The sequence below is a fragment of the Marmota monax genome, unplaced genomic scaffold (assembly GCF_021218885.2).
Source record: "Marmota monax isolate L192 unplaced genomic scaffold, Marmota_monax_Labrador192_F-V1.1 WCK01_AAM20220418_F8-fsc00130, whole genome shotgun sequence".
Classification (NCBI taxonomy): domain Eukaryota; kingdom Metazoa; phylum Chordata; class Mammalia; order Rodentia; family Sciuridae; genus Marmota; species Marmota monax.
This window is the reverse complement of record NW_026693244.1, coordinates 2301124-2321064: the sequence shown is the minus strand read 5'-3', so window position 1 is coordinate 2321064 and position 19941 is coordinate 2301124. Positions and strand designations below refer to the sequence as shown.

The window sequence follows — 19941 nt, the reverse complement described above, 5'->3', positions numbered from 1 at the left end:
CCTATCTTTCCCATGGCTAGTTCATTATCATCCTTTAATTCTCAGTTTAAATAGCATTATCTCAGAGAGACCTCCCCTGCAAACCCCTGTAAACCTTGTTTTCTAAAGTTTTCTATCACAGTATGCTATGGTCTGAATGTTTGTACTGCCCCCAAATATTCATGTTTAAAACTAATTCCCAATGCAATAGGACTAAGAAGTAGAGTCTTTAGGAGGTTACCAGGTCTTGAGGACAGAGTCCTTACAAATGGGATTAATTCCATTATAAAAGAGGCCCGAGGGAGCTTGTTGGCCCCTTCCACCATGTGAGGACTCATGGAAGGCACAATGAATGAGGAAGTGGACCTTTAGCAAACTCTGAAACTGCTGAGGACTTCCTCACATGATCTTGGACTTCCCGGTCTCAGATCTCCTAGTCTGAGGTATTTTGTTATAGCAGCTCAAACAGACTAAGATACTAAACACAAGGCCCTGGGTTCAATCCCCAGCACACACACATAAAGGAGCCCCACAGAAAATGATAATATATGGGTGCTTGCAGCATTTTTTCATAGTAGCAATATATTTATTTATAAAATATATAGTTTCACAGAAACAGCTCTCTTTATACACATAAACTTTATAATTACACAGAACCATGTAAATGATATTAAGTGTTTGGCCTAGCCAAAGCCCATGAGGGGCCTATTTTGGAGGTAACATCTTTCCCTCTCCTCACTTCATTAGTGATCACCCAGAAGTCCCTAGATGGGTCATGCCTAATTTACAAAAAGAAGCTGGTAGCAGCTGCCTAGCTCAATCTATCCCCAAAACTAAGGTGTGTTCCTCTCATCTCAGACAGCTCCCACAGGAATAGATCTGTTAAAAGAACATAAACAAAATCAAGGAAATAGAAATTGAAATGAGTACCAAACATGTTCCAGAAGCATCAAATCTTCTAACACACATGAACCATCACCAATATAAAACCACACATATTCTTAATTGCACTTTAAAAAAACCTTGTGGAGCTTTTTTTAAAAAAAGAAACACACTTTGGAACTTTGGTTATTCTCATGGTGAAGACAGTGGACAGGCATCATTATGGGGCAGATCTCTGGCAAATTCCTCCCCAACTTGTCCTGGATGTTTGCCCCCGAGCCTGCAGACAGGCTGTTTCTCAACAAGCTCTTTCTCTGCAGCAGAACTCTCCCTTGGGATCTCCACAGTAAACTGAGTTTCAGAAGCTATTTCTCTCTACTTTCATACTTCGATATAAGCAACAGGACTTTTAAAAACTAAGACAATTGACTAGACAAGTGTGAAGGATATTAGTATAAAAAAATAATGGGCTCTGGCTAGCAAAATTACACTTCAGCCCCTTGGTGCTTCAGTAAGAGGACACCAGAAATGGCTGGTGGCCTGGGTACAAAAGTGCTACAGGTAGACTGCAGGGCCCGTTCTGCTTCAAATAATATGCAAATAAATATGACTAACATTCTTCCCCTTTCATGCCTTACAAGAAACAATGCTTATGAGACCATACCTACCACTTTACAAAACATTCTTGAGAACATGTACTTGACCTGAAGAATAAGGTAAATTTCAGAGAAACCTGAGGCCTCCTCTCCCCTTGAGCGCCAGAACCACCAATGTACTGAGTACACTGCCTTTGAGCGGAATCTACCTGCAGCATTTCTATATTCACAGAGATAGTAAGGCTGCATGCTACAGGATAGAATTGTGTCCTCCAGAAGAAGATGTGTAAGCCCTAACCCAATTATGTGTCCATGTGGAAACAGGGTCTTCGCATGTAACTAGTTAAGATGAGGTCATACTGGAATAGGATGGGTCTGGTGTCCTTAAAAGGGGGAGAGATCTAGGGACACAAACACTGGGAGAATGTCATGTGATAACAAAGGCAGAGATTGGAGTGCTACGTTTATAGGCCAAAGAATGCCAAGGACTGCTGGCAACATCAGAAGCTGAGGCATGGACCAGAACCCCTCTCCTGGGGGGTCTTCAGAGAGAGCGCAGCCCTGCTGACATCTTGGTTCCAGCCTTCAGCCAGAACCGCAGGAGAATAAATTTCTGTTGCTTTAAGCCCCATTTGTGGTGCTTATACAGACAGCCTTGAGTCAAATGATGCAGAGAAAACAAAATATTTCTAAAATGAAAGCTAGCCCCATGGCTTGTGGATTTTAAGAATAGCAATTAGTAAGAGACTTGGAGGACCTGAAACACCTCAAGCAGGTCCTATTCCTTGCAGGGAAATATTCTGACAAAACTCTATTTCTTCTGAACCAATGTCAATCCAACTCTCAGAACAAAAAATAAAACCTATCTTATTTGAGCAATTAAATTGTTTATTAAATTTGCCACCTGATCTGGAGAACAGAAAAATCACATTAGAGTGATGTTAGAAGATGTTCTCATTTTGTATTTTTGTACCTGTATTTTCAAAAGTCATGTACTGATAATGAAGTTACATCAGCCTTTTAGGACATCTTCGAACATAAATTACATTAACTTGGATATCTCAGTTGGTTCGCCAGGAGTAATGAAATTATCACAGCCAGAAGCCACGACTTCCTTGGAAATGAAGATTGTATTTTTCCAAATGCCATAAAATAATGATGTTTAGAAGCTCTGTAATCATTGAATTAGAGAGCTTCAATTTTCATCTGTATTTTTGAGATGGCTTATAGTAGGAACAACATTTTGAAAAAAAATCTATCCATAATTTAATTTATAAAGATGATAGTTAAATATTGGAAAGGAAATTGCTGATGGTTCAGTACTGGGTCACGGATGGAACACAGCCTAGAATCACCACATCCAGGTCCTACCAAGACTCCATGACTTAACTGGTGGTGAGAACTTGGTCCCCTCACTTCCCCCATGAGCTTTAGAATTGCTCACCTTTAAAGTTAAGAGTAGAAAGAGAAGAACTAGGATCCTTTCAAACTCCTCAATAATGTTGTCTGTGGACAATGTATTCTTATTCATCTGCAGCATACAGACTCAGGATTTCATAGATTTTCACATTTTAAACCCAATACAGATATGCTGACTTCCGTGCTTCTACTTGCCAAACAAGCCATCCAGAGGCTGGGACTGAAGGAAGGAGACTTATTGAAAGAGCTTCCTGCCTCTGGTGCCTCAAATGATTTGTGAAGTCTGTTTTTGCACAATGATGCCCAGTGCAGCATTCCACACTGGGCTGCACTCACCAAGCCCTGTGCCATGAGGTGGCATCAACAAGAGGCAACAGCATTTCCTAGCTGCACAAGGCACCCAGAGAGGCTAGCAGAAGCCTTGCTGCCTCTACACTCAATTTCATTTTCTTTGAGAAGCTGCCAGATTCCTCTGTTTCGGAGAAGATAATTTAAATAATATACTTATTGTTAATTATTGCTATTAATTTATTACTGTTTTTACTATCACTGTTCTTAAGAACTGATGGAAAGCTGCATGCACATGAAACTAGCAAACTCTCGGGCCAAAAAGATTAGTTATAGAATCTCAAAATTCTAGCTGTGGCCACTGCAGTACGTTGACCTCTATAAATACAGCATGGGGACAAGTGAGAGCCAGACAGGCACTAGGTGACTATCCCTTACTGAGGAAAACAACTAAATCTAAGCAACCAGAGCTTCTAAGAGGCCAAGAGTAGCACATCATCATATGCATTTTTTTTGTGCAGACCTGACAGGAGGAACACAAGAAGCACCCAGATGCTTCAGGCAACTTTGCATTTTCTAAGGATTCTGCTAAAGGAAATTTATCAAAGAGAAATAAAAACCCATATCCCTCCTAAAACAGGGGTAAAAAGTTCAAGGATTCCAATGCACCCAAGAGACCTCCATCAGTCTTTCTGTTCTGTTCTGAGCATCATCCCCAAATTAAAGAACAAGTGGCCTATCATTAAGTGATGTTGTCAAGAAGTAAGGAGAGATGTGGAACAACACTGCTGCATATGACAAGCAGCCTCATGAAAATAAAAATGCTAATATTGATAAAATTCTCAAATGAATGACTCCAGCTCACACTTAAACTAGAATTAAAGAATTAAACCAAAACTAAGCAGAAAATAAATACTAAAGGGCAAAAATCAGTGAAATAATAGTATGGCAATATGTAAATCAATGGATGTGTAACTGATGTGATTCTGCAATCTGTATATGGGGTAAAAATGGAAGCTCATAACCCACTTGAATCAAATTGTGAAATATGATATATCAAGAACTATGTAATGTTTTGAACAGCCAACAATAAAAATTTTTTAAAAAATAAATAAATAAATAAATATTAAAAAAATAGATATAAGCAAAAATCTGAGAAAATCTCTTGCTAAACTAATCTAGATAAAAAGAATAATATGTTAACAGTGTTAAGAATGAGAGACATCCTACAGATCTTACATGTTACAAGGGGATATTATTAACTTCACACCAATGCAGCAATTTAGACAAAACAAATCCTTTAAAAACATGCAACACCAAAGCTCATTTAAGAATAATACAACCATGTATCTATTCTTAATATTGAATTTGTAATATTAAAAGCAAAAGCATATTCTAGGTTAAAGTTGGCTTTAGATTGGTTCAGGTTGAGGAATTCTACATAATGACAAATTCATTCAGAAAATTTAAGATTAGGTAACACTTTCCCACTAAAGCTGCTATGTATGACTCTCATATAAAAGTAAGAAAAACTGCAAACCAATTTAAAAAGTTTAAGTGAATATGAAAAAGGCCTGAGGTTGGAAGACCAATTAGTAGACTACATATATAGATGAAAAAGACTGAATTTAATACTATAAACAGTGATTCTGTCCCATGTAACCAATCACAATTGAGACAAGGGCACATTTATTGCAGAGGAAATACAGAATTTGTGGTTGAGGGTAGGGTCAAATCAGAAATTAATGGTGGTAATGAGGAAGTAGGAAGAGTGGTGCATTCACTTAGCATTGTAAACTGAATGTTTTGTTTGGAGCAGGAGTTTTTGGTTCTGACACGTCTCCAGTATTATGAGTTCTTTGTCAGAAAATTGGAAATGTTAAGACTTTAGCTTCAGCTCAGGAAAGGGTAATGCACTACCAGAGGTCATGCCTCTATAACTGATCCATTTTCCACCTCAGTCATATGGTGGCTAATGCATTACAAGAGTATGATTTTTTAAAAAAACATTACTACTCTTTCCATGAGCCTTTTCATAATGTAAGAAAATGATAATTATAAAAAACTAAATGTAATATAATTATACAACTTAATTATAACCCAGTGACCTTTCAAAACTAATGCAGTGACTGGTCATGGTGGCACACACCTGTGTGCAAGGGGATTGCCAAGTTCAAAGCCAGCCTCAGCAATTTAGTCAGGCCCTACGCAACTTAAGAACTGGGCATGTCACTCAGTGGTTAAGCAACCTGGGTTCAATCCCTGGTACCAAAGAGTGCAATGTAAAATTTCAGAAGTCTACTGTAGAAGTCTACCGTCAAAAGCAGCTGCTACAACCTGTAATCCCTAGAACTCCTGTGGAGAAGGTCACACACAAAAAAGTGCAAACCCACTACTGGCAAGTACAGTTTAAAGGTCTCTTCTTTCCACCCTTGCACAAACAGTTTAACATATTTGGAAACTAAAACAGTTCATGTCCTTTAACCATAATTAAGATAGCTCATCATCTCTGGGCCAACTAAGCCATGAAGTCTTCTTACAGAATTCTAAATCTACACATTCAACAGGTAGCTTGTTTTTAAACTTTCAACTAATACGCTGTTTTAAATGACCATCCTGAGGTCTTACAGCACATTTACCAGAGAGCTATACTTCTGATAAAGGGGAGAAAGCATTCCGCTTGCTGTTAAACCCAAAAACGTCAATTAGGGTGGTAATTTTTAACCCTGGAAAAGCCTATAACCATCTCTCAGTTATTAAAAACAAGTTGCGACTCTGGAAATAAATGTCCCAGAAATAGGCGAAATTACTACTCAACAATGGCAAGATTTTAAGATTTTCATTTTATTAAAAATATAGTGACATAATAGCAGCAGCAGCAGCATCTGATAAATCTTTACTAGTACCTTTTAAAAGTAATCCTACGCACATAAATATACACCACCTATGCAGAATCTTAATGTAACATTTTAAACTCTTCCCTTGAAAATCTATAGCACTGTTCTATTAAACTAATCAAGGTTAGGAGGATAATTATTTAACTATTAAATTGATTTATATAGCTACACAGTATATTCAAATTTAACCTTTTGTGGAAATCACGAATTCTCTAGGTTATTCCCTGACAATGTGTTACCTATACCAATACCCCTAAACTGGTGGAAATCACTCTCTTCTTTCAGTATGATTTTCATGAATCTGAATTTACAGTTATGAAGTTACCTGACTAGTAAATAAAAATTAATCAAGATTAGAAGAAACTAAACATTCATGCTAATCCTGGGAAAATAAAATTTAGAGGCAAAATATGTGACATGCTAATCCTGGGAAAATAAAATTTAGAGGCAAAATATGTGAAGTCTTCTCAAAATTGACAATTTTCCAAATTAAAATGTTAACTAGACATAAATTTAAAAATCAGGCAACATATTAAAACCTACTTAAAAATACTAAGACATGTTAACATTTGGGGCTGGAAGGGAAGCCCAGTGGTAGAACACTTGCTTAAATCTGATCCCCAGTAACCCCCAAAAGGAAATGTTGTATTACATATAAACAGAAAATTTTGACAAATTATAATTATAAAGGTACCTTAACACATTAATTCCCCAATTTTTAATTTTCTATTAATGAAATTGACATAGGTGCATTAAAATAGTTTGGAAATCATAGTCTAGAGCTTATATGTCCTTTACATATTTTCAAACATTCTAATTAATCACCTTTTTTCTCAAAAGAATAGACCTCTGAAAACAATTATTTCAAAGTTACTATAAGTGATATACTTGTTGCTTCATTTATGGTTTTATAGTTAGTCATTCCACATCACAGATGATTGGAAAAAATGGGTTAAACTGGAATGAAAAGATCCACATTAGGTACTGTAGCTAACCTGATCAAATATGGACCAAATACCATAAACAGCTTTAGCTTTTATTTCTAAAATATCACTCTCTTCATGCAAAAATCACCAATAAAAGTATCCTAAAAAACAACAAAAATTTCACCCATAAACCCAAGATGAAGTAGGAAAGTCAGTTTTATTTTTAAAAGATTATTTTATTATATTTATACTAGACTCCTGCTTCCAGAAATAAGTTAGCCCTTAAAAGCACTAACTTTTGAATTATGAAAATAATTCAAAGTGACTATGACATCAGTAAATGAACATGAGAATACTAAACATGTAGGAAGTAAAAATAAAAAAAAAATATTTAAACACAAAGAGCACATGATCACTGTACTTTTACTTTGTAGGAACGGTTCAACTTCAATAACCCACTCAATTAAAATCAAATACTACCTTTTACCATGAAAATATAAGAAATGACATTACTGAAATGTTGTTATTCAATTCAATGCATCCCTCCAAAAAGACTTGATTTTAATTGCTAATTCAACTAAAGTTAAATGAAAATAATCTGCACTTATAATACAGTACAGATCAAAAAAATTTGTTTTAAAAGCCTATTACTATACTTAAAATCCTTAAAATTTGAACAATCTCTTCAGTTGTGAGATTTGAATCAGTTTTTTGTTTTCTCAACTTTTAAAATAAAGATAGTAACATACACACACATAGAAATGACTGAGGATCCTGAAAATGATTTATATCAAATTATTTTCTTGACAAAATAATCTTTTGGTTATAAATACCAGCTTTATTGTTAAGTGAGCATGTCAAAATTTAAGCTTCTAACAGTGAAGATCAAGGTAGGTATTTCTTCAAAAGAAGAATTCTAAACGTGGGCAAAGTCACAAGATGACTTGATTATAAGCTAATTAGATTAGATGGAAAATAGAAGCTAAGAAGACAACTGTGTAAGTTAAGGATTTACAAGTTTTTGCACGTGAAACTGTCTGGCTAGTCAGTTATGAAGGACCATCTTTTGTTACAGTTCAACAAGCACTGCTGAAAAACAAGTATGATTTAAGAAAAACAGAGTGCCTTCTCTGTAATCAAGCTTAAAAAGAATCACAGAAGATATGAAGTGTAAAAGGGCTGCCTTCTTGGCCTTACCTCAAGTTTTCCTGACATCTACCGAGGAGATGAAAAAAATAATTTTAAAGGAAAAAACACAGTACCCTTAAAGAAAATAATAAACAAATGGAAACATGTCAACTCTTAAGTGAACAAAAAGAAAACTCATCTGTCTGTCTCACACACACATATACATACTCACACACACACACATCTAGACCCTAGTAGGCTTTGCTTCCATGTAAAAAAATGTCAAATCTTACATTCCTAGATTCTCAGCTTTTTAAAAGAATTTTTTTTGTAGTTGTAGATGGACAACATGCCTTTCTTTTATTTGTTTATTGTTATGTGGTGCTGAGGATCGAACCCAGTGACTCACACACGTACTCTGCCACTGAGCTACAACCCCAGCCTGATTCTCAGTTTTTGAAAAAAAATCACTCAAAATTAATATTACTTTACAGCTGAATAAATATCCTCAGCAATAAAATTAGTGGTAGGAATAAAATTAAATATTAATTTCCAATATGAAAAAAACACTTAAAGAGTCCAGAGTACAAGAAAATATTTAAACTTGAAATGACTAATTTGTAGACAGATACCACACAAACATACACTCGCCAAGTCAAAACAATCTCTGTGCTAACTAAATCAAGAACAGGATGAAAACTAAGATCTTATTTTGAAATGTATAAACAACTACTTTCCTCTAAAATACTTAGCTTTATTAGAGAAATGGTACTAAAAATAACAGATTCAAACAACATTTGCTCTATTCTACTTACATATCATAAATAAGACAGCTGTTGATGCAAGACACACACTCCTTCACAATCTTTCCATATGCACCCAAGCATTCTTGTATCAGAATAAGCTGTTTACCAGCCAACCTTACGTGGTTGAATGATTACAATGACCACCTATACTTTACATAGTAAAGCATTTTCCAAAATTTTAATGTACACAGTGACAAAAAAGGAGAAAAAAAAAAAAAAAAAACACCACAGTAATTCTGAACACATGAAGATGATTAAGCAGCTTCAAAATCAAACCAGGCTTCATAACTTGCAAAAAGAACAACTCTTTCCATTCTCCATCAAATACTTAAGTTTCAACAGTATTAACATTTAAAAAGAAGACTCAAGTTGAAACCAAGTAACTAACATGCTACTCAGCTTTTTAAATCTATAAAAAGTAACTTGTCCCATGAGGTAAGGCAACTGAGTAATTTGATTGTATTAGATTGCATTAAAATAATTATACTTGATTTTTAATAAAATGCTAATTAAAAGTACTTTTGGAAATATAACAATAATGAAAAGAGTTCAGAAACTACAAGTTATAGTTTTGGGGGAAAATATTAGATATGTTGTCATTTTACTACTTGTATACTTTCTGTAAAAAGTGAATGATGGATGACCTGTATCTTAAACTCAAGTAAACATAGTCTTAAACAAAACAAATAACCTCCCATATATTCCTTGTCCTCCCTTTATGTATAATTTCTGCACATTGTTTATGGGAAAATGATTGAGAGGTAAAAATTAAGGCCATCCAATGTAGTCAACTAAATGGTTTCCTTTGATTTGAGGAAAATAGAGCATGTTTCATTTTCAGTTATCACAGTTATATATAAAACTGATGGTCCCAAAACTGCACTGTTGTTTTAAACTCTAAAGTCGGTCTTGAAAACAGGATTTCCTTTCATATGAAGTGAACTAAGTTAAGCTCTTCTGACATATCACTTGCATACTTCTCTATGGGGTGAATAGATTCCATATGAATTGAGAATGACTAGCACATATAAAATTCTAGAAAACAGTATACCACATTGTAGAAGGCACTAAAGCTTCAGCTTGTGCTCCCGTAGCCCATTTTGAAAACCAGTTTCCTTTTTATGAGGGCATTCTTACCACCTACAGCTGACAAGACACACTGCAATATTATTCATAATAAAACTTGGAAATGTCAAGAAAGTTCAAAAAGAAATGCTTACTTTGTTTGTGGGTAGACCCAATGATTCTAAACACTGAATACTAATACATTAGTATTAGTATTCAACACAGTTGCTCTTCCTTTTGAAAGAGAACAGTAGCATGCATTGTCAGTTGTTTTTTAATCCACTTATTTAAGCAATTTTAATTGTAAAACTATTTTAAAGAAAAACTGCTGTCCTAAACAGTGAGCAAAAGAAAACACAATAGTGAGAATTTAACACAATCACTGTAAATCATGTGAAATAAATGTTAAAACTTCTTACATACTTTGCACTTACAACGGTGTGTATATATTTGCACCAATTTCAAGCACATCATCAAACTGTATATATCGAAATTTTTTTTAAAAAAAGTAAAACAATACAAAATTCAGTAACTAGCATTTTTTTTTTTTTAAGAGCCTCCAATGTTTACCTCCAGTCTCTAGGGAAAGTATAAATTTGGATCAATGATGTTCAATTTATTTGCAATGGTTCTTGGCAAACACTAACAATCACATGACAAGTGTGTCAGCCACCATGGAAACACAGTTTTTAGAAGATGAGGGGTTTGGGTAACATCTGGTATTTTCATGATGTCCATGCTTTATTTTCTTACTCAGTAACAAGATGTCCATAACATCACTTAACAATTAGAAAAGCTGTTAGCTTCTAACTTCATATTCGGCTAGATTTCTTCCCTGTTTACATCTTGTTGAGAGAATTAAAAGCTTTGGATTTTATTCCACCTTTGAGTGCAGAGGTGCATAAGTCTGTCCTATACTGCTTCTGTTTTGGTAGAGAGGTTTTCTTCATTTGGTTGACAATTCCCATTTTGCTGTACTTTGTTTTCCTCAGTCCTTGGTACATCCTTATCATCTACTTCTTTGCCGACAGTTGAATCTGGTTCTTTATTGTGCTCCTTCTCCTACAATAAATACAAAGGTAAACATTTACTATTCCCCTCAAGAGTTACCACTACTATGGTTAAATGACATCTTAGTGAATTAATAAAACTGGATTATTTACTTTCATTATTTTTTCATTAAAAAGAACATGCAAAATGTATCAATTTGACCACTGCATTTCTCATAAAACATGGGAACTAAGTTAGAACAGGTGAACAGAAATTCTAAAGAAGCACAAATACTGTGGATACGACTTGAAAAAGTGAGATCAACCTGCTGAAAGCATGAAATAACTTCCAAAAATGCCATCAGAAGCAAAAATAAAGGAAGTAAATATTCCTCTTAGAAAAGACTGTTAAAACAATTCAAAGGCTGAGACAGGAGGACTGCGAGTTCAAAGCTAGCCTTAGCAAAAGCAAGGTGCTAAGCAACTCAGTGAGACCCTGTCTCTAAATAAAATGCAATAGGGTTGGAGGATGTGGCTCAGTGGTCAAGTGCCCTTGAGTTCAATCCCTGGTACCAAAACACACACACATACACACACACACACACACACACGGTCAAATTTTATCCTTAGCTTAAAGGAAAATTAAATGAGATCCAAGAGTGGCACACAGTAAATGATCAATAATTACTATCAACGACAATCCTAACCCTCTACCACTAGGAAATTACATAATGAAAGTCCCAGAACTCAATTTCTAATACAAACATATTTTACGAGGATGGACAAGGGAATTGACATAATTCACAAACACTTAAAATATTTGTTCAAGAAAAAGCTTATTTGGTGGAATTCGGTTTTCCATTACATAATTCAACAAACCTAATTTGTAATATATTATTAAAAAGCCAATGACTAAAGACATTCTTGTCAAATTTGCTAAAACAGAGGAAAATGGCACCAGGCAGAAATTTTAACAGTATAAATGTGTCAAATACATTTGATGCCCACAGATTTTCTAATTATATGCCATTTTCTGATTCTCTAAAATAAGGAACATAATATTTTAAATCTTAATTGTCTCTCATGTTTTCAAAATTTAATGTAAAAATTTACCAATTTAATAACTATTTTAAAATGCCAACAATGTAAAAACTGTTGCCCTCAAGAAGCATTCAATTGATAAAGAACAATCTCAATTAATTATTCAATGCCAAATACTGTTATCTACTGCTTACTTTAACTGAAGTACTATTCTTCTCCAACTTCTCCTTTCCATCTCTGTCATTAGAACTCTTTCTTGTAGAAGTTGAACGCTCTCTCTCTCTCCTTTCACTGATGTGATCCCTTTCTTTTTCTCTCTTTTTATCTTTCTTATTTCTGCTGTAAGAATATTCATAAAATGTCAACTTTTAAGAAATCAGAAACATACCATATTCTTTATCCTTATCTAACACAGGGTATCGAAAATAATATATTTTAAATAAACTTGTAGTAAGTTGGGATGATAAAGTAACAAAAATAGGTTCTATAACCTGACCAATTCCACCCCTTGCCCTAATGAGTTTTTTAAAAAGACACTAATCATTTATGCAGCAGCCATCCAGTGTTTACATAAAACATAATTTGGTACTACAAATATATTACTTTAATAATATTCAGGATTTATTTATCTACTGGAATAAGAAAAAATAAAACCAAATACAGTCAGCTCATTTGAACCAATAAGTTCCTTATCCATGAATTCAACCCATCACAGATTTAAAATATGTGGGGCAGCAACTCAGGATGCTCAATCAGAAGGATTACAAGATCAAGTCCAGCCTGGGCAACTTAGCAAAACCCAATCTCAAAATTATTTACAAAAAAAATTTTCTAAAAAGGGAGAAAAAACTGCATCTGTACTAACATTTAGACTTTTTTTGGGGGGGGGGGTGCTGGGGACATGTGTTCTACCACTAATCTACACACAGGCCCCTACAGAATTTTCTTGTCATTGTTACCTAAAAAATACAGTATAACAACTATTTACATATTATATTCTATATTATATATACACACGTATACATTCTATAAGTAATTTAGAGATAGTTTACAAGAGGATGTGCAGATTATGTGCAAACGCTATACTGTTAGGGTTCAGCATTCATGCATTTTGGGATCTACAAGGGGTCCTGGATGCAATACCCCAAGAATACTAAGAGACAGTGTTTGTTTATGAATCTTTTCAAAGCAATACCTGAATACGCAGGAAATAAAAAACAAGAGATAAAGATGTTGGGGCTGGGGTTGTGGCTCAGCAGCATAGCATGCTCAAGGCCCTGGGCTTGATCCTCAGCACCACATAAAAATAAATAAAATAGAGGTATTGTATCCAACTGCAACTAATTAGATGTGGCTCCCAGGCAGGGCTAAGTAACCATTAGCATTAGTATCACCTTGGAAAGTGATAAAACTGGATCCACGGCTCATTTCACATAATAGAAATAAGTTTAACTGGATTAAATACTTTTTTTTTGGTAGTTGTAGATGGACAGAATGCCTTTATTTTATTTATTTTTATGTGTGCTAAGGACTGAATACATGACAGGCAAGCACTCTGCCACTGAGCTAGAACCCCAACCCTAAAGACTTATTTTTTAAAAACAAAAATAAACATGGGTGAATTCCTTTACAATCTGAGGGAAATATTTTCTAAGTATTTCTCCTAAAAATTTCTTTTAAAACTCCAGGTATAAACTGGGTGCAGTGGTGCATGCCTATAATTCTAGTGGCTCAGGAGGCTGAGGCAAAAAAAGGGCTTGGGGGTGTTGCTCAGTAGTTAAGCACACCTAGGTTCAAACTCCAATATGAAAAAAAAAAAAAAAAAACCCTTCAGCTATATTCAAAAGAAAAAGTAAAAAAAAAAAAAAGATTATTAGCAACATATATGTATTTATTTTTAAACCTAATTCTTAAAAATCAAGGGAACAATAACTTCAAGAATAAAATACTTAGGATTATAAATTTATTCATAAATTTACAGCAACAAACTTAACTATATATCACATATCCCATAACCCATCCGATACCATTTCTGGAAATTCTTCCTACACAACAGAACCCTTTAAACAACATTAAAGTCCAAAGTTGTTCATTATAACATTACATAGTATGAAACAAGAAAATTTCAGAAAAACCATTCTACTGTAGGCTGGTAAAATAAAACAAGGAACTAGAATATAAATCTAAGTTCATGCAATTATAAAAAGGAATGAATTCTCTCTGACCAATTTATGGAAAAACTTCCTAATAGTTAAGTGAAGTAAAATCAAGTGTACAACAATGTATATTTGTTACTTAATATGAGAAAAATAAAATATATATTTTCATATCCTTGGAAGGGCATAGAGAAAAACTATTTCATTATTTATGGTGACAGGTGAGCACATGGAAGAAAGTAAGTTTTCTCATCACATAAATTTTTACATTTATTTCTGAAGGATACAAATGTATTACTCATTCAAAATATAAAATTTTAAAAACATTAAAAAGAGAGAAACATAAATCTTTTTAAAAATTTTCCCACTTCCTTTTCTTTAGTTTTGGTACTTGTTTTCAACCTACCTCCTAGGGGATGGAGACCTAGAAGACTTCCTTTTTATGTTTTTTGATGTTCTTGGTGATCTGGAAGAACTCCTGCTCCTTCTCCTCCGCCTTTCCCTAAAAGCCAAAAATGTCATTTTAAAACACAATTGAAATAAAGAGAAATTAAAAAATACAAAAGCAAAAGGGTCCTTGGTTGAACTCTCAATTGAGTAGTAGTCCTCATAAGCCATTTTGTTTATTACAGTTTACTACTCTTCAGCCCCTTTAAAGGCCAGTTTAAACTCACATACTTTATAAACATGTTCTACCACATAATTTTAGGGTAAGTCAAATTATGAGCCATAAATTTTATAGAGGACAAAAACTTTACCCCTAAGATTTAATATCAGAAACGATGGAGAGCCTCCATAACCATGTGGTATATCTGAACAATAATTTCTTGAGTAGAAAAAATATTGATGGTTCAGTCTCTCAAATGTCTTTCTCGGAATCTAAAACACATTTTGCCTACTAGATTCTTTATCATGCATCTAGCTCCTTGCTGCCCCACTGTGGATTATTTTGTAACAAAATAACAGGTTCTTCAAGAACTGAAGGATAAATTAGTCTGCAAAATGTAAACAAATTAGTCTCAAGCATTAGAATGTCTCCAAAAAAGTATTTAAATCACTATAAAGAAATTGCTTTTCCTCTCCAACCTCCATTTATTATTGCTGTTTTATTAATTTAAAACTGAGTACACAGGTTGCTTAAATATAGGAAAAATAGTTAAAATCTGGGATTTAAATATGGTCAACTAAGAAATACACATATTAAGTATTTATTATTAAAATTATTTTGCTTAACATATTAGTAAATGATGTATACATAAAATTACTTTTTATGAGTGATCCACTTAGAAACAAAGAACTTCACCATGTCCATGATCCAAGGGAAAAAAAAATGTATTTATTAAATGTCAATGAATCTAATGATACCCTTTCTTAAGGAGCATTGATAATCAGAAACCACAGAGATGAAATAAATCAATCCTCTGGATTTCAATTTCTCTTTACCATCTTATATTTTTCATTTGTAAAATTAATGCTTACATTATTAGTGGTACATACGGCAGATATTTTAGACAACCAAAAAAGCTCAAGAGCTTTGAGAACATTAAGTATCATTCAACCCAAGTCTGGTTTGATTGGTTTTGTTGTTTTGGTACTGGGACTGAACCAAGAGGTGCTCTACCACTGAGCTACATCCTCAGCCTTTTATTTTTTTATTTTAAGACAGGGTCTCAATAAAAGCTGCTGAGGCTGACCTCGAACTTGCAATCCTCCTGCCTCAGCTTTTCAAGTCGCTTAAGGAATTATAGGCATTAGCCACCATTCCCAGTCCAAGTCTGGTTTTATTCAACTAGAAATAAAAACAAATAACTCACACCTTACACAGTTGCTATGAGGATATAGAATAATACCTATAAAGTTCATAGATTCTGACACATAGTAGGTACTCAATAAATATCTTCTTCCTTTTTAAAAAATGTCTTTAGGTGCTAGGGATTAAGCCCAGGGTCTCACACATGCTAGGCAAGCTCTCTAACACTGAATTACACCCTCAGCCCTCTTCTTTCTTTTCTTGGTTTCATCTTTATTGACAATAACTTTAAAGCATTAAAAGTTTTAAAAGTCAAATTTTTCTGGAAAAAAAATATATACAGATTAGGAGACATTCGAAAGTCTTTTAACAATTGGTTCAATGTGCTGGAAATGTAACAATATTTCTTTTCATTTTGATCCCCATTTTAATACATATACAATTGCTTTCAACTTTATGGTTCTGAGGTACATTTTAAAAGCAGGTAATAAATTACAGAATTCTCAAATTTGCCAAGCACAATAGAGTAATTCCAACTACTCATGAATGTGAGGCAGGAGGATCACAAATTCAAGGCCAGCCTAGGCAATTTAGGTGCTGTTTAAAAAAATAAAAACTAAAAAAGGAGTGGTAAAGCACTCCTGGATACCACCCCAGTACCACCCCCCCCCCGCCCACACACACACACAATAAAATGCTACAACAATCTCTACAAAGGAGGAAAAGAGTTAAAAGATACTAAAAAACACAGAAGACGGCTAATTTCCTATAGTTTCCCAGTTCCTCATATTTTACAACAATGATAATAGTTTTCTCATGAGCCTACTCTAAGGACTAAGTAAAGAAAGACAAAAAAGTGAGACATAATACATAGCATACCCAATAAATGCCTACAATTATCTCTAAATATTAGTCAAAGGCTAATATTAAGACAAAACTACAAAAACATTTTAAAAATAGGAAATAATATTCTTTAATCTCTAATTGTTTTCTATGAAAACCATCTTTAAAATTTGCTAAAAAAAAAAATATATATATATATATATATATATATATATATATATATATGTATTTAAGAGACAGGTTAACACAAATCAGAAACTTCCAGTTATTCACAATTACGGTATTATTTAAAATAATGGATGTGGGTTTAAATAACCTTGAGGAAGGTTCTCATTTTGCAGCTGTTTCTATGGCAACCTGCTGCCGCCTGGTGGCAGTGTACTTATTTATAAATTGAGAACTTTTTTTTTGGACAGTGCTAAGGGGAAAAAAACTAACCCTTAAAATTAACAAATAAAGAATTCAAATTTAAATGTCATGCACTCAACATGAGAGGTAAAACTTAACTCACATGATGGAAAGAACTAACAATCATTTTGCATATTAAAATTTCCCATGACATTCTTAAGAAAGGCACCTAAGAGGTCAATCTTCTATTTCTTTTTTCTTTTCTTTTTTTTTTTAATATTTTTTAAATTGTAGATGGACATGATATCTTTATTTTGATTTATTTTTATGTGGTGCTGAGGATCGAATCCAGTGCCTCATGTGTGTTAGGCAAGTGCTCTACCACTGAGGCACAACTCCAACTCCTCTATTTCTTAATACCTTCCCTGATATTCTACCTTCTAAGAAAATAACAACACTGATAATAATTAGCTGGGCTAAAAATAGTATACTTCAAAGTTTAGCTAAAACTAAATAATCTTGCAGAATATCATCTCTTCCTCCTCACAGGCTCAACACTGTGGCAATTCACAGAGAAAACATTTACTTTCCAATTACAAGAAAACGTTCTGCCCTTACTGTACTGGTTCTACTTGTATACAATAACCTTTCCCCCTCAGTTAAACACTTATGTTTTAATTTGTTATCAGTAAACCCTTGACCAAAAAATTTAGACATTATCAAACCTGCTGGAACTACGAGATCTTCTTGATGCATTATAACTTCTGGGTGGTGTTCGGGATTTTTTATCCTTCTTTCTTTTTTCATCTATTTCTTTGGATCTGTCCTTTTCTCGTTCTTTCTCTTTGTCCTGGTCCTTTTCTTTCTCTTTGTCTCGCTCCTTCTCATGCTCTTTTTCTCTGTCTCTCTCTTTTTCCTTTTCTTTGTCCTTTTCCCGGTCCTTTTCTCGGTCTTTGTCCCGGTCTTTGTTTTTCCCCCGTTCCTTTTCTTTTTCACGCTCTTTTTCCCTTTCTCTCTCTTTTTCCCTTTCCTTTTCTCTATCCTTCTCTTTCACTCTTTCCTTTTCCTTGATCTTTTCTCGAGTATCTTTTCTCTTGTCCCTTGAAAAATAAGCAAAAATAAATAAATGTATAACTAAAAAAATTCTACCCCCCCCAAAAAAGACATCCCTCCCTCTTTCCTCAACAATTACCAACATAAAACAATTTACAATGGCTCAAGACATTATATATGCATTTCTATATAATCCAGTGTACATGAAGCTGCAAAATGAAGTGATTACCAGGCTGAGTTGAGTAGTTTGGAAACCTCATGAGTCATACTGACCATCAGATTCAAATCAGTGGCAATCAATATTAATCCTAGATTACTAAAACAATCAGAAAAAGAGTTTTATTTCTCATCAAAGCCTAAACCACAGCAGAAAAGCCAATAATAAAACCAATGAAAAGATTATCCCTAATTTTCTAAAACTCACCGAGAACGCGAACGACTCCTTGACTTCCGTCTTTCCCTTGATTTAGAGCGTTTTTTATGTGGGCTCTTAGATCTACGTCTATCTTTCTGTCTTGAACGGGATCTGTTATGGGATCTACTCCTGAAGAAATAAATTATTAAAAATCAAAACTTATTCTTAGAATTTCATTTTTTTAAAAAAGTCTTTGAAAATAAGAGAATTTAAAAATCCATCTTAACTGTATTTATCAACTTTTAAAAATTCTTTCTTATATAATGCTTTCGTTACATTACCAGAAAGAGTTTACTTATTTGAAACTTTACCAGATATTTCACTGTCTAGAACACAAGTTGATATTTTCCGGTATGGCTTTCTTTTGCAACAAATTATTACATGCCATGCCACAAATTAACAAAGAAGATTTTTCCCATCGTCCAAGTTTTCACACCAAAAACTGTCTTTCACTTGACTGTTACCTGGTTATGACACCTTGATGGGGAGTAGTGGTTATATGGTTCACTTCTAGAAACTGTTGTGTACTGTTTATCATAATAAACATTAAGAAAATATGTATAAGGAAACAAACTGGAGAGTGGATGTGACAGGAAAACAAAAATCATTTTGCATGAGGTAAAACTACATAAAATCAAAATATTAGATTTGTGTTGCCTCTGTGTTAAAGCTGTAAACTATGACCACAGCTATTAAAAGAACCATTTATTAATGGAATTCTTCCAAGGAAAAATACCTGTTACTTCAATTTTGATTAGTCCCTCTTTCCCCACTGAAATAACTGTATTTTCAAATACTTTTTTTCCCACAATGAGCTAATTCAGGCACTATTTATTAAAATACAACAAAATAGATGCACACAACTTAAAATAACAAAGTGATAAGACTCACCAGCTTTGGAGTCTGACAATCTGGCTCTAAAGCACAACTCTGCCACACACTAGCTGGCCGAGCACTAGCAAGTCACTAACCTCTCTAACTCTGCATTTCTTCTTCTATAAAGTGGAATCAGAATCACATCTATTTATCTATCATGAGGATTAATTAGATGATGTATGTAAAACTGGCTTGCAGTCTCTGGCACAGAGTAAACACTTATCTCAATTCTTGGTATTATTATAGCCATCATAAAAAATAACACAGTTTAACATAAATGTAAACTTTAAATCTTTATTTATTCCAAGGAGGTCAAATGAACTTCCACAAGTACACTGTACATAATATACACAAATATCTATAAGAGAAATATATAGTTAAATGGTCATGCTTGGGGCATGCTATAAAACCAGAAACACCTCCAGTTCCGTTACTAATATATTTTTCAGTTAGTCCAATTGTTTTGGATTTTTTTCCCCTCAGC

The 19941-nt window shown here is 33.9% G+C and overlaps 1 protein-coding gene across 5 annotated transcripts in view; it reads right to left on the bottom strand.

Moving 5' to 3' along the window:
• Nucleotides 1-8848: 8848 nt before the first annotated feature.
• Nucleotides 8849-19941, bottom strand: part of Srek1 (splicing regulatory glutamic acid and lysine rich protein 1) — a 33638-nt gene continuing 22545 nt past the window's right edge. For 4 of the 5 annotated variants that reach the window (XM_046456115.2, XM_058583076.1, XM_058583077.1 and 1 more), the window contains 5 exons: nt 18591-18710; nt 17839-18213; nt 14579-14674; nt 12211-12355; nt 8849-11048 (listed from right to left, as the gene is read on the bottom strand). In XM_046456115.2, coding sequence (XP_046312071.1) covers nt 10899-11048; nt 12211-12355; nt 14579-14674; nt 17839-18213; nt 18591-18710 — 886 coding nt within the window. In that variant the 3' untranslated portion in view covers nt 8849-10898. The remainder of the gene's footprint in view (nt 11049-12210; nt 12356-14578; nt 14675-17838; nt 18214-18590; nt 18711-19941) is intronic. The other variant, XM_046456116.2, reaches the window with a different exon arrangement.